This window comes from Mus caroli, chromosome 1 (assembly GCF_900094665.2).
Source record: "Mus caroli chromosome 1, CAROLI_EIJ_v1.1, whole genome shotgun sequence".
NCBI lineage: Eukaryota > Metazoa > Chordata > Mammalia > Rodentia > Muridae > Mus > Mus caroli.
In genome coordinates, this window is record NC_034570.1 from 119,584,674 (window position 1) to 119,597,241 (window position 12,568).

The following is a 12,568-nucleotide window of genomic DNA, read 5'->3' on the forward strand; positions in this document are numbered from 1 at the left end:
GAGAGAGAGAGAGAGAGAGAGAGAGAGAGAGAGAGAGAGAATATTTTGTTGTTGCTTGTTTTGAGACAGGAATTCTCTGCATAGCCCTGATTGTCTGTGAACTCTGTATAGACCATCCTGACCTCAACTCAAACTCACAGATCTGCCTGCCTCTGCCCTTCAGGTGGTGGTGCCACCACACCCAGCTAATGTGTGTGCTTTAAGTGAGCCCAAGACTAACTCTAGGTTCAGTGATTGACTAGGGAACTGAAAGGACCAGCGACTGCCTGCTACTAAAGCTGTTTATTATAGCAGCAGGCATAAAGAACAGTCAGCAGAAGACAGGAATTAAAAACCTGCTGGCATCGCTTGGAAGAAGTTTTTCTAATAAGATCCTACAGGTTATACTCAGTTCCCTCTCCAATAAATTATGACAACATATGAACATCATCTATCTGGAAGGCTTTTCAGAGGCTCACTCCTCAAAGCTTTAAAGGACTTGGTCTGTAGGGATGCTTTGTCTGGATAGTGTATACCAAAATTCAGACTCCCCGAAGGAAAATAGGTGTAAACTATAACCATATGATTTGCACAGGCATTTTAAATACACCGAGTAAGTTTTTATCAACCTGAGAATGACGAGAACCTTCCTCAGATGGATATTTCCAGATGCTAACCAAGAGCCAGTTTGATAGGCATCTCCTAGGGCTACTGTCTCAGGCTTGCTCTGAACTCTTTTGCACACTGCACATCTTAACCCAGAGTGATACCTACTTGTGGTTCTGATGGACAGTAGAGAACAGTTAACTATCATAGATTTAGTGCATATTATTATAAATGTAAGTAAAATGTTGACTCCAAACAGTTACATGATAAAATCTACAAGTCTAAGAAACTATAAATGTGATAACATTAATGCAAGGGGCACCTCCAATTTGATATATTTTTTAAATCTTTCTCAGTTATTCAGAGTCTCTGAACATTATTTTGGAGGGGTACATTTAGTCTAGGGACTGAAACTCAGTGGGAGGAGTGCTTAGCATGCACGAGACTCTCAGTTTGATCCATAGGACCTCATAAACCTGATGTGGTGATACATGCTGGTAATCACAGTGTTTGAGGGGTGGGAACAGGAGAGACCCTGTTAAAATGTTTGCTATATTGCTGATAGTTACTAAGAGATTTCCTCTTTCATCTTTCCTAAAAATTAGAAAAACAGCAGATAACTGTTTGAAGATGAAACATATTAAATGTGCCAGTATGTTCTTTCATTTAAAAAGCAATATTTCAAAACACTTAATGTGAGCCAGACACAGACATACCAAAATATGTTCCTTATGTCAGTAAGCTATGGCTTTGGTGAGGAAGTAGACAGTGGCCACACTGTGGGATAAGTGTTCATGCATTATAGATGTGATGGGAGGTCTGTCCCACTAATACACATAGATAAAGAGAGAAAAATGTTTCTTAGAAGAGCTGATAAAGTACCCTAATCCTCAAGGACACATGAGAGTAAGCCTAGCTGTTTTGGTTTGAAGAGGAGATGCCTACCAGAGCCAACTGGTAGTCCTTTTATAAGCTTTGGTAAATCAGCATTTATCTTCCACTTGTATGAATTTGAATCCTTCATTACTTCATAAAAGTGGAATATTTATCCTTTTGTGACTTACTGGCTTATGCTCTCAAGGTTCATTTATGTGCATTTATTCTGTTTTAAGGGTAACCATTCCTTGTATAATTTTGTGTGTTGGCTCAAGGTGTTTATGGGAATTCGGGTTGTTTCTTTTTTTGGATGCTATGGACAGGAGTGCCTGTTTTTGTTCTTTTTGGTCTAGACCTAGAAGTGGGATTGTAAGAATGAGTGGTAGGTCATTTTTAATTTAAAAAGTTGTTTATTATTATTATTATTATTGAGATGGAGTTTCACTGTGTAGTCTTGGCTGGCCTGGAACTTGCTGTGCAGACCTGACTGGACATGAACTCCGAAGTCCTCTTGTCTCTGAGTGAGTGTAGCAGCACACTTGAGCTATTTCAGAGACTTGTGTTGTGTTTCTCACAGCAGCTTTCCTGCACTCTGGCCTCAGCAGTAAAGCCAGAGTTCCTGGTTCGTTCTCTTTCCCTTCTCCTTTCGGAGAATAGTGATTGCGAAGTGTCTCATGATGACGCTGATCCGCATGCCTTCTGCTGACTACTGACGTTCATTGTCTTTTTAGGGGATTTTAAAACACTTGTGTCACCTTGTGGGAAATGAAGCTGTCTGCCTTTGTTCATTAAAGTAATCCAGTTGCTTAGCCGCCCAGCGTGGTGTGTGCCTTTAATTCCAGCAGTTTGGAGGCAGAGGCAGGTATATCTTTGTGAGTTCTAGGTCAAGCAGTGATAATATATAGTAAGACCTTGTCAAAAGAAGGGAAAAAATTGGAAAAATCTAGTCATTTACTTTTTATTGTTGCTAGTTTTTTTCACATACTTTCTTGCTCTTTCTCTTTTAATACCTATACTAGTGTTTGCTGACTTGGTGAAGGGAATCGTTCCAAGCCTCAGGTAGAGCTTGTAAGGAAATTTAAACCAATGAATTATTTTGACAGCTAACATCATGATAAGAAAAGATGTTAAAATTCAGAAAAGGGTGCATGTTTAATGGAGGTCATTAGTTGATATTTAAGCTAACTCCTTAAGAAAAGATTTGGATCTGGATATACAGTGATGGTGTGTGTGTGTGTATGTGTGTGTGTGTGTATATGTGTGTGTGTATGTGTATGTATGTGTGTATGTGTGTGTATGTGTGTGTGTGTATGTGTATGTATGTGTGTGTGTGTGTAGCATTTCACACAGAAAATAAAGCATAGAGGGTAGAAGATCTTGCAGAAAAATAAAAACCTTTTACTTAGGCACCAACAGTTTATTAAATCAAAAGGGTTATTTGGCAACAGATATCAGTGTCATCAGGAAGGCGTGTTCTTGTTTTTCTGGAACTTAACTTCCAGGAATGTACTGTACAGATTCGTTTGTAGAATTTGCCCATTAAGTGATTTCAACACCAGCAACCTGTGAGCAGAACTGGTCAGTATGGATTGGTTCATCAGTTAGCAACAGATGGAATATTTCTGGAAGAACATCAAGAAACTTGTTTTCTTCCAAGGATAATTCATGCACATCCTGGGTTCTTTCAGTGGTCTGCTGCTGCCTCCACAGGGTGAATCTTGATTTCATGTGTCAGAGAGTGGAGATGAGTTGAGGAGGGAAATAAATTTCACTCATGAATCGTTGGAGGAAACCCTTATACTGTGTCAGAATCAACAGTAAACAGTATGAGCTAGACTTTAAGGAAAAGGGTTTGGTTTGGTTTTTGTTTATTATGAAAGGATTTGTGAGAATAAGCTTACAAAGCCAGTCTGTCTCAGTAGTTACAATCTGGTGATCAAGGTAAAGGGGAATTTTTGTATACTACATTCCAAGGAATTTCTTGAGAAAGGTCATTAAAACCAGGATTTATGACTACACATCCAGAGACTAACTTAAGATAGGCAAGTGATAAGAGTAATACCATTCATAAGTTATTTTCTTATTTAAAAATTATTAATAAAACTCAAGAGTATTGAGATGAGTTGTTGTTGGGCAGAAAGAACATCAAGTTGGCTGTAAATTATTACTGTTTTCTAAAAGTTAGGCAGCAGGGGCTGCAGCAGAAGTTCAGCTGTTAAGAGCACCAGTTGCTCTTCAAGAGGACCTGGGTTTGATTGCCAGGACCTACAGGTGGTGCACAACATCTGAAACTCCAGTTCCAGGGATCCAGTACCCTCTTCTGGCCTGTGTTAGCACTAGGCATGGATGTGATACATAGGCATACATGCAGGCAAATCACTCATACACATGCTGAGATACACATATTTGTGGCTTTAATGACTTGGCAACTAAATGAGAAAATATTGTTGTAGATACCATAGCAAGAGGAAGCCATATCCTAAAATGTTATAAGCCCTGTCTAATATGTGTCCTTGAGTAAAGAATACAAGAAATCTTTTAGGATACTCTCTGACTGTATCTCATTTTTAACAATACATGTATATCAGGGCTGGTAATTATTTCCCTGGCATTTAGGTAGTCTAGCTTATTTTCTACATTGCTGGACACAGTATTGCTAGTTATTTAAGGTGAGGATTCACTTAATTCTTTCATATTGTAAACTGGAGTTTTGTTTGTATGTATGTGTAGTAAATGTGTATGTGTATCATGTGTGCCATGGTGTCCTTGTGGATGCTAGAGGAGAGCTTTGTTAAGTTAGCTTTCTTTTTTGTATTTTTTATGGGGGTTCTGAGGATTGGACTTAGGTTGTGAGGCCTGTGTGACAAGAGGGCCTTCTTACTAGCCCTGTAAGCTGATTTTTAAGACAAAATTGTTATTTAATGGTTACTATAATTTCAACAAATGACTTCATTTCTAATGAATAGAGGGGATGAAAAAGATGGAAGTACTTCTTAAAGAAAAGTCAGGGCCTGGGGTTAGCTCCGTGGTAGAGCAATTACCTAGCAAGCACGAGATCCTGCTTTTGACACCCAATCCTCCAGGGAGAAAGATGAAAAAGAAATTGAGGCTCAGCAGGTAAAAATGTGTAAGGCATAATCCTGACAAGCTAAACTCAATCCCTGGAGCCCACTCAGGGTTATCCTTTGGCCTCCCATATGCACTGTGGCACAGGCATGACCACACACACACACACTGGATTTGGTTTTCTTTTTAATAAAGTTTCAAATGTATATGCGTGCAATTGCTATGTGGGGTTGGAATAGGGGGAAGTAAAAGTCTTGATAGTACAGATTTGGCTTAAATTTCCTGTAGGAAAACTTCTCATTCTTGTCAAATAATGGCTGTCTTTCCTGGGGTGATTCTCTCTTGAAGGTATGGCCTGCGTGAGTTTGTGGTGATTGCTCCTGCTGCACACAGTGACGCAGTTCTCAGTGAATCCAAGTGTAACCTCCTCCTTAGTTCCATTTCTATTGCTTTGGGAAACACTGGCTGGTAGGTACACTTCACAGATGTTGAAAATATGTTAAAATACTACTCGTAGTAATATAATTCAGGAAGATAATTTTTTCCTATAATGAAGAATTTAGTACCTACCCTTGCACATTATTATAGTAGAATTTGGTACTTGAGGGTGAAATTAGAGCTGTGCATGGTGGAGCAGGTCTTTAATCCCAGCACTCAAGAGGCCTGGGCAAGAGGATCTTAAGTTTAAGGCCAGCCTGGACTGCACAGTGAAACCTTGTCTGAAAAGAAAAATAAGCAAAGACCCCCCCCCCCAAAGGAGTATAATTAATTAATAAAACCCTTTGGGAGGTCCTTACTAAAGAAAATCAAATGTTCTTTGTATATTTCAGTTGAGAGATGCATTTTGCTACAAAGTCTGATTTAAAAATTTATATAGTGTTAGACATTATTTTGCGATTAACTTTTTTTTTTTTTTTTTTTTTTAAGATTTCCTTCATGTATGTGGGCATGTTGTTACTGTCTTCAGACAGCATCACATGCCCATTACAGATGGTTGTGTGCTACTATGTGGTCGCTGGGAATTGAATCAAGACCTCTGGAAGAGCAGTCAGTGCTCTTAACCACTGAGCCATCTCTCCAGCCCCGGGATTAACTTTTCAGTGAATTGTTTTTGTGTATTTTTGTGGCCCCTCTTCTCTTTTTTGTTTTGTTTTGTTTTTGAGACAGGGTCTCACTCTGCAGGCTTAGGTGATTTGGAACACTGACCAGTCTACAAACTCATGTAGATCTGCCTGCCTTTTCTCCCTTGAGTGCTTGGATTAAAAGGCATGTGCTAAAATGCTCAGCAACTTTCTGTTCTTAGGTGTAAGTGTTTAAGAGCATGAAGTTAGCTTTATCCGTTCAGCTACTTTGAGTTGTATTTCCTTTGCATATCAGATAGACCAGGAGACTCTTATTATAAATTTAGTAGTGGAGAAATTGATGCACTAGAGTACCCTAAGGAATATTTTGGACTTTTTAAGATTTTGTTATGTTTTGGTAGCATAAGCTTAGCCTTCAGTGGTGGAGCCATCTTTTGAGTCATTTCCTCCATAAAAAACTGGCAAAGCTGTATTTACAAAGGAGTATTGTAACTTAGGAATGTATTTTATAGCCTGTTCTTATAATTTACTATGTTTGTGTTCTAGAAACACCGTAGCTGTTGTATTATATCAATCATTGTTCCTAAGGGGAAATGCATAGGTTCTCATGCGTTTTTGGTCACATTCTTATCAACTCTATATTTTATGACTTTATTTCATGTATGTCTCTGTTTAAGGGTGTCATTTTATGCTCCTGTCTGTTAATATATATTGCTGATCCACTGAGATTGAGCTCATAGCCAACTCATGGAAGCTTGTAACTCATGTTCGAATGAATCATTTTTTATACATTTCTTCTGTCTGTAAGACATATGACAGCCTTCTGGCTCTTAGGAACACTGCTTGCTTTCAGATCCACCTAGATCATCAAAGGACACTTTTTTATAGTCTGAGAGTTGAGACAGGAAGGTGAATCATTACCTAATTTGAGTTCATCTGAAACATTAACTTAGAGACTCAGAATCTTTCTCTTCTGCAGATCTGCACATAACTCTGTACTGCTAGTGTTGTTTTGGGGGTTACAGATGCAGTTTTAATTTACAGAAACAGAAACCTGTGAATAGTGAAAATTAACTCTACCTTTAAATGATAAAGAAATACTTCACAGAGTTGGTTTTAAAGTTTTTTTGTTTGTTTGTTTTTTGTTTTTTTGCTAAAGTGCTAATGGGCTTCATCAGTTTGTTAGGGTAAGGAGAGGAGAAGCTAAGTGTATCTTTGTAATAAATGGGAATCTGTATTCTTCCTATAGAGATTGAAAATATTTGAAATTAAACAGGAACAGTTTTGAGGTTTAGGATATTTACTGCTTAATGAGTGAGCCTAATTTCTGGTCCTTTTTACCCATATTCTTTAGCCAGGTACCACTGTTTGTCCAAATACATCACAAATGGCGACGAATGTACATGGGAGAATGTCAAGGTCCTGGTGTTCGTACTGACTTTGAAATGGTTCATCTTCGAAAAGTGCCAAGTCAGTACACTCATTTGTCAGGCCTGCTGGACATCTTCAAATCCAAAATTGTGAGTTGATGTTGGTGGTGTCAGTCTTATTTGGAATAAAATAAAAGCAGTTTGGTAATTTGAGTATATAGAAATTTTCTATCATCAATTATGTAATAAATTATAATCAAATTTGATTAGCAAACTGAACTAAATTATGTAAGTTAAATTTATGGTTTTATATATTAGTTAAAAAATTGAGTTGGAGAGATGACTCAGCAGTTCTTCTAGAGGCTTTGGCTTCCATTCCCAGCACCCACAGGGTGGCTCTCAGCCTTTTGTAACTGCAGTTCCAAGGACTCACTCCAGTGTCCTCTTCTGACCTCTGAGGACACCAGACACACATGTGGTGCACATGTACACATGCAGCAAAACCCCACTGTCTTAGTCGGGGTTTCTATTCCTGCACAAACATCATGACCAAGAAGCAACTTGGGGAGGAAAGGGTTTATTTGGTTTACACTTCCATACTGCTGTTCATCACCAAAGAAGTCAGGACTGGAACTCAAGCAGGTCAGAAAGCAGGAGCTGATGCAGAGGCCATGGAGGGATGTTCTTTATTGGCTTGCCTCCCCTGGCTTGCTCAGCCTGCTCTCTTATAGAATCCAAGACTACCAGCCCAGAGATGGCACCACCCACAAGGGGCCTTTTCCCCCTTGATCACTAATTGAGAAAATGCCTTACAGTTGGATCTCCATGGAGGCATTTCCTCAACTGAAGCTCCCTTCTCTGTGATAACTCCAGCTGTGTCAAGTTGACACAAAACTAGCTAGTACACCCCCATAAACCTGAAATATAAAAAGAAAAGAAAAATGAATTGAAAAGAAAAAACAAGCAACTGATATTGCATTTCTCTTTAGTGTGACCCACTGAGGAGGACGCATCTGAGCAGTGTTTCTGTCTGGATGTTTAACATAAATAGAAATGTGTAAAATGTGTAAAAGCAACTGCTTATTTCCAAAGTTGAACTTTTTTAACAGAGTAATTGGTCTGGACCAATACTCTGAAAATAAAAGCTGTAGCTGTTTAGATTAAAGAAGATGAATGAGAGATGACTGCCACGTACAGTGAATGGTTTTTACTTGATCAAAGCAGAACAGACAGGAAAGATCTGATTTAGGATTGTTGGGATAGTTTTAATATGTACTGAGTATTTAAAAATTAGTGTTGATGTTAGATTTCTTGTGTTAAACATTGAAGCTGCATAGGAAAACATCCTTCTTATGTAGTTGCTGAGGTACTGAGAAGTGAACTAACTGCCTTGGTGATTACACATTTTAAAGGGTTCAGGAAAAAAATACACATGTGGAGGGGAGGGTTCTGTGCCACAGAACTTGGTATAAGTCATGTGAGTTGATTATATTCATTTTCCAACTTTGCAAGGTTTTATTATTTTAAAAAGGAATTTCTCTTTTAAATAGGTATTGTTTGTTAGGATTAGAACTTGATTAGAAAAGCATGGAACCAGAGGTTTGGCTTAGTGTAGGAGAAAGCCTGCCTAGCATGCATGAGAGTCTTTGTTCTATCTCCAGGGCTGTGGTGGTTTGAATGAGAATAGCCCCCGTGGGCTCTTGTGTTTAAATCTTGATCCCCAGTTAGTGCAGTTTGAGAAGAATTAGGAGGTGTCTTATTTGAGGAGGAGTGTCACTGGAGGTAGGCTTTGAGGTTTTAAAAGCCCATGCCAGGCCAAGTGTCTTTTTCCATTCTCTGCCTACTGCCTGCAGATCAGGATGTAAAGCTCTCAGCCAGGGCTCCGCTGGCCAGCCTGTTTGCCACATGCTTCCTTGCCATGATGTTACAGATTAACCCTCTGAAACTGTAAGCAAGCCCCAGTTACTTGCATCCCTTTGTAAACTGCCTTAGTCATGGTGTCTCCCCAGCGATGAAACAATAACTAAGAACACTTCCGGTACTACAGAGAGGAAGACTTGAACCTTGGAAGGAGGCAGGCTGCCAGGCCAGCCAAACTCAAATCCATCTTAAATACAGGGTAGCGATTTTAAAGTCATGTCTTCTTTTCATCATTTATTTTTTCTTAACATAATCTTCTGTGGTTGTCTCAATTAAAAATCAGTCTTGGAAACATTTGATGTATGTAGTAACTTTGTTTACCCAAGTCTTCTGGGCTCTGAAATCTGAACTATCTAATTCTGTACATAATATGCTGGGAATTTTTGTTTTTTGAATAGCCCAAGTTTGTGTTGATTTCTCTTCATTTCCTTTTTTTTTTTCTTTTTAAACACCAGAGGTGTTTAATTAGTATTTTGTGAAATTTCTGGTCTGATGCCAATATTGATAACCTTATCCCTTCTTTTTTGGGTTTTCCAAGACAGAATTTCTTTGTGTAGCCCTGGCTGTCCTGGATTTGCTTTGTAGACCTGACTGGCTTTGAACTCACAGAGATCCACCTGTCTCTGCCTCCCAAGTGCTGGGATTAAAAGCACACCTCACCATACCTGGCTTCTTGTTTCTTTTTTAATGGTCAGAAGTAATTTCTCTTTTCTTTTTGTAACTAAAACTTTATTGTAAAAAACCTTTAAAAATCTTATTCCTTTTAAGAAATATTAATGAACATTTTCAGATATTTTTGTATTACTTCTGTGTAGCTCAACATTTCTCTTTGGAAACTTCTATTTTAAAGAGACTGTCTTGATTGTGAAGCCTAACTTAAATTTTGGCTGTCAATAGTTGAGGTTTTAAATGAAAAGCATTGTTAGTTTACCATGTCACCTCTCAGCCTTTCACAATTTTAAAGAACTCTTGATGGTTGGCTTCTCTCAAAATTGATCTGAGAAAATTGAACTTAAGGTAGTTGAGAATTACTTTGGGTACTGTAAAGTTTTCTTCATAGTTAAAGCTATTCACATCTTTATAAAATTATCCTTTAAATGTCACCTGAGATAGAGTAGCTGATTTCATTTCATAGGGCACTAACTTTTAAGAAAGAGTTCCTGTTGATAGGCCCAGTTTTGCCATTTGCTGTCATAAAGTACAACTTTAAATCTCTTCCACCATACTACTAAATATTTGAACCTTCTCAGCACTTTTCCTTTTCAACTTTAATATGTTTAGTTATTTCATGTTCCTTACAAATCATGGTTTTATAATTTAATAGCTAATTTGTATATTTGTTTTAGAACTATACTTTTTGCCTATTCTTTTTAATAAAAGTTTTATTTTGGGCCCAGAGAGGTGGCTCCATGGTTAAGAGCATTGACCACTCTCAGAGGACCTGGGTTCAATTCCCAGGACCTACATTGTGGCTCACAACTACCTGTTACACCAGTTCCAGGGGATCTGACCCCTTCTTTCTGGCCTTCACAGGCACCAGGCACTCAAGTGTCATGTAAACATTCATTTATGCAGGAAAGCACTCAAACACAGAAAATAAAATAAAATTTTTGAAATTAGTTTTACTTTGAAATTTTTACTTTTCTAGTTGTTGTGTGTGTTAGTTTTATAAACTCATGGATGCTGTCAATAGAGCATTGTAGAACCAGGTCTTAAAGTAGCAATTGGAGCTTCTTGATCTGCTCATATTGGAAGTGTTGTCTATGTGATCTTGGAATTTGAGTTTCTGTGCTCACACAGTGAGGATGAGTGATTCTTCAGGCATGGCTGATGTGCCCTGCCAGCTCTGATTCTTTGGAAAGGTGTGACGTGTCCTCGGTGTGCTCGAGACTTTGGTACCTTACATTTATTTTATTTAAACATTTATTTTTTATTGCACTTATTTTGTATGTGTGCATGCAAATGCACACACAGTCACATACATATTATGGTGCATGTGTGGATCTCAGAGGGACAACTTGAGGGAGTTGGATCTCTTCTCTATGTGGGACCCAAAGATTGAGGTCAGATCATCAGGATCGGTGGCAAGTGCCTTTAACCACTGAGCCATCTTGTTAGTGGCCTTGGTCCTTCATTTAATGTCATCTGTCATCCCCTAATATGTCTTCATTCATACTGTCAGATTGTAACAGCAATGTGCTCTGAGCCCCGTGTAGCCCCTCAAGTTTTCTCAGAATGCCTTTCCTAGGACCTACAAACGTGTCTGTGCCATGTCTGATCCTTATTATTTTCAGATATCTCAGTCTACATCTATCTGAACTGCTGGGACTGGAGCAGAGGCTATTTGTCAGAATGACTGAATACTAGGCCTTAAAAAAACAAAAAACAAAAAACCAACCCAACCAGAATCATACTTTTTCTAGGGTACAATAGACTAAGGTTTGGATTTGTTTCTTATCATACCCACCTTGTACTTAGTCTCTGAAATGAGTTTTTGTTTATCCTAAATTACCAGTGATATGTGTAGGGGCAGATTCTGAGCTACAAGATTCTATAGTATTGTTACTCAGGGAATAGTATTCAAGGGAGCAATATCAAACCTGTGCTTAAGATGTTCCTATGGGACTCCTGAATCTGTTTCAATCTTGTTCTGCTTAATGGGCAAGAATTCAGGTTTGTAGAATTTTTATTATTGTTAGTGAACTTATGGATAATTCTAAGTCTATTGTTAACTGATTTATCTAATATAATCTATTTTGTATGAGTGATTATGATTAAATATTAAACCTAATTTTGATTTCCATTTTACTTGAAGATACCATTTCCCGAAATGTATTGATAAACTTAAAAAGTATACAACTCTCTGACATTCAGTGACTGAAATGGATAGTAAAAAAGTATAGGGGCTGGAGAGATGGTTCAGCAGTTAAGGTCACTGCCTTGTAAAGGACCCAGATTTGATTCCCAGCACACGAACATGTGTGTGCACAGAAGCTTAAAACCACCTGTAACTGTAGTTCCAGACAAACTGAGCCCTCTTTTGATCTCCTTAAGTACTACATACTCGTGGCTCAGACAGGCATGCAGGCAACACACACACACACACACACACACACACACAAACATACAACTATGCTTTATAACAAAGTTGAAGATCACTTTGCTTAATGGGATATATATTTTCTTTTCTGGTAAGAGTTTAAGCACTTTATTTTAAAGTAATTTGTTCCCTGGCCTTGTCTTTAGACCTTTATGTTTATCTCTTTGGATTTTAACATTCAGTCTCACTGTATTGCCCGGGCTGGCCTGGAATGTTCTGGGACTGTGAGAATACAGCAGCTTCTTTTTTTTTTAAATTTTTTTAATGTACATAGCTTTTCCATTAGATGAAAATATTTGTGGAAAAAAATACACAGAGATTAAAGAGATCTCTTGCTTTACAAAGACCCAGTCAAATAATAGTGGCATTTCCTGGAGTGTGCTTTTCCAGTTTTTAAAACAAAATCTGGCATTGCCAGTACTGTTTCTTTCTGTAGTCTCTTCCTCCTTATTTTTCTTTCCATACAGAGTTTATTAGCTTAAAACCGTTACACTTCATTGTGATGCTTTTGTCTCTGTGGCTTCTCCCCTGGCCTTTCCCCTTCCTTGTGCTTCTTCCCCCCCCCCCCC

General features: G+C 38.3%; 1 protein-coding gene across 2 annotated transcripts in view; it reads left to right on the plus strand.

Annotated features, from left to right (window-relative positions):
- Rab3gap1 (RAB3 GTPase activating protein catalytic subunit 1) overlaps positions 1-12,568 on the plus strand; it is a 63,906-nt gene that overhangs the window by 16,922 nt on the left and 34,416 nt on the right. For both annotated transcript variants that reach the window (XM_029475870.1, XM_021162889.2), the window contains exons 6-7: positions 4,876-4,995; positions 6,964-7,129. In XM_029475870.1, the coding sequence (XP_029331730.1) occupies positions 4,876-4,995; positions 6,964-7,129 (286 nt within the window). The remainder of the gene's footprint in view (positions 1-4,875; positions 4,996-6,963; positions 7,130-12,568) is intronic.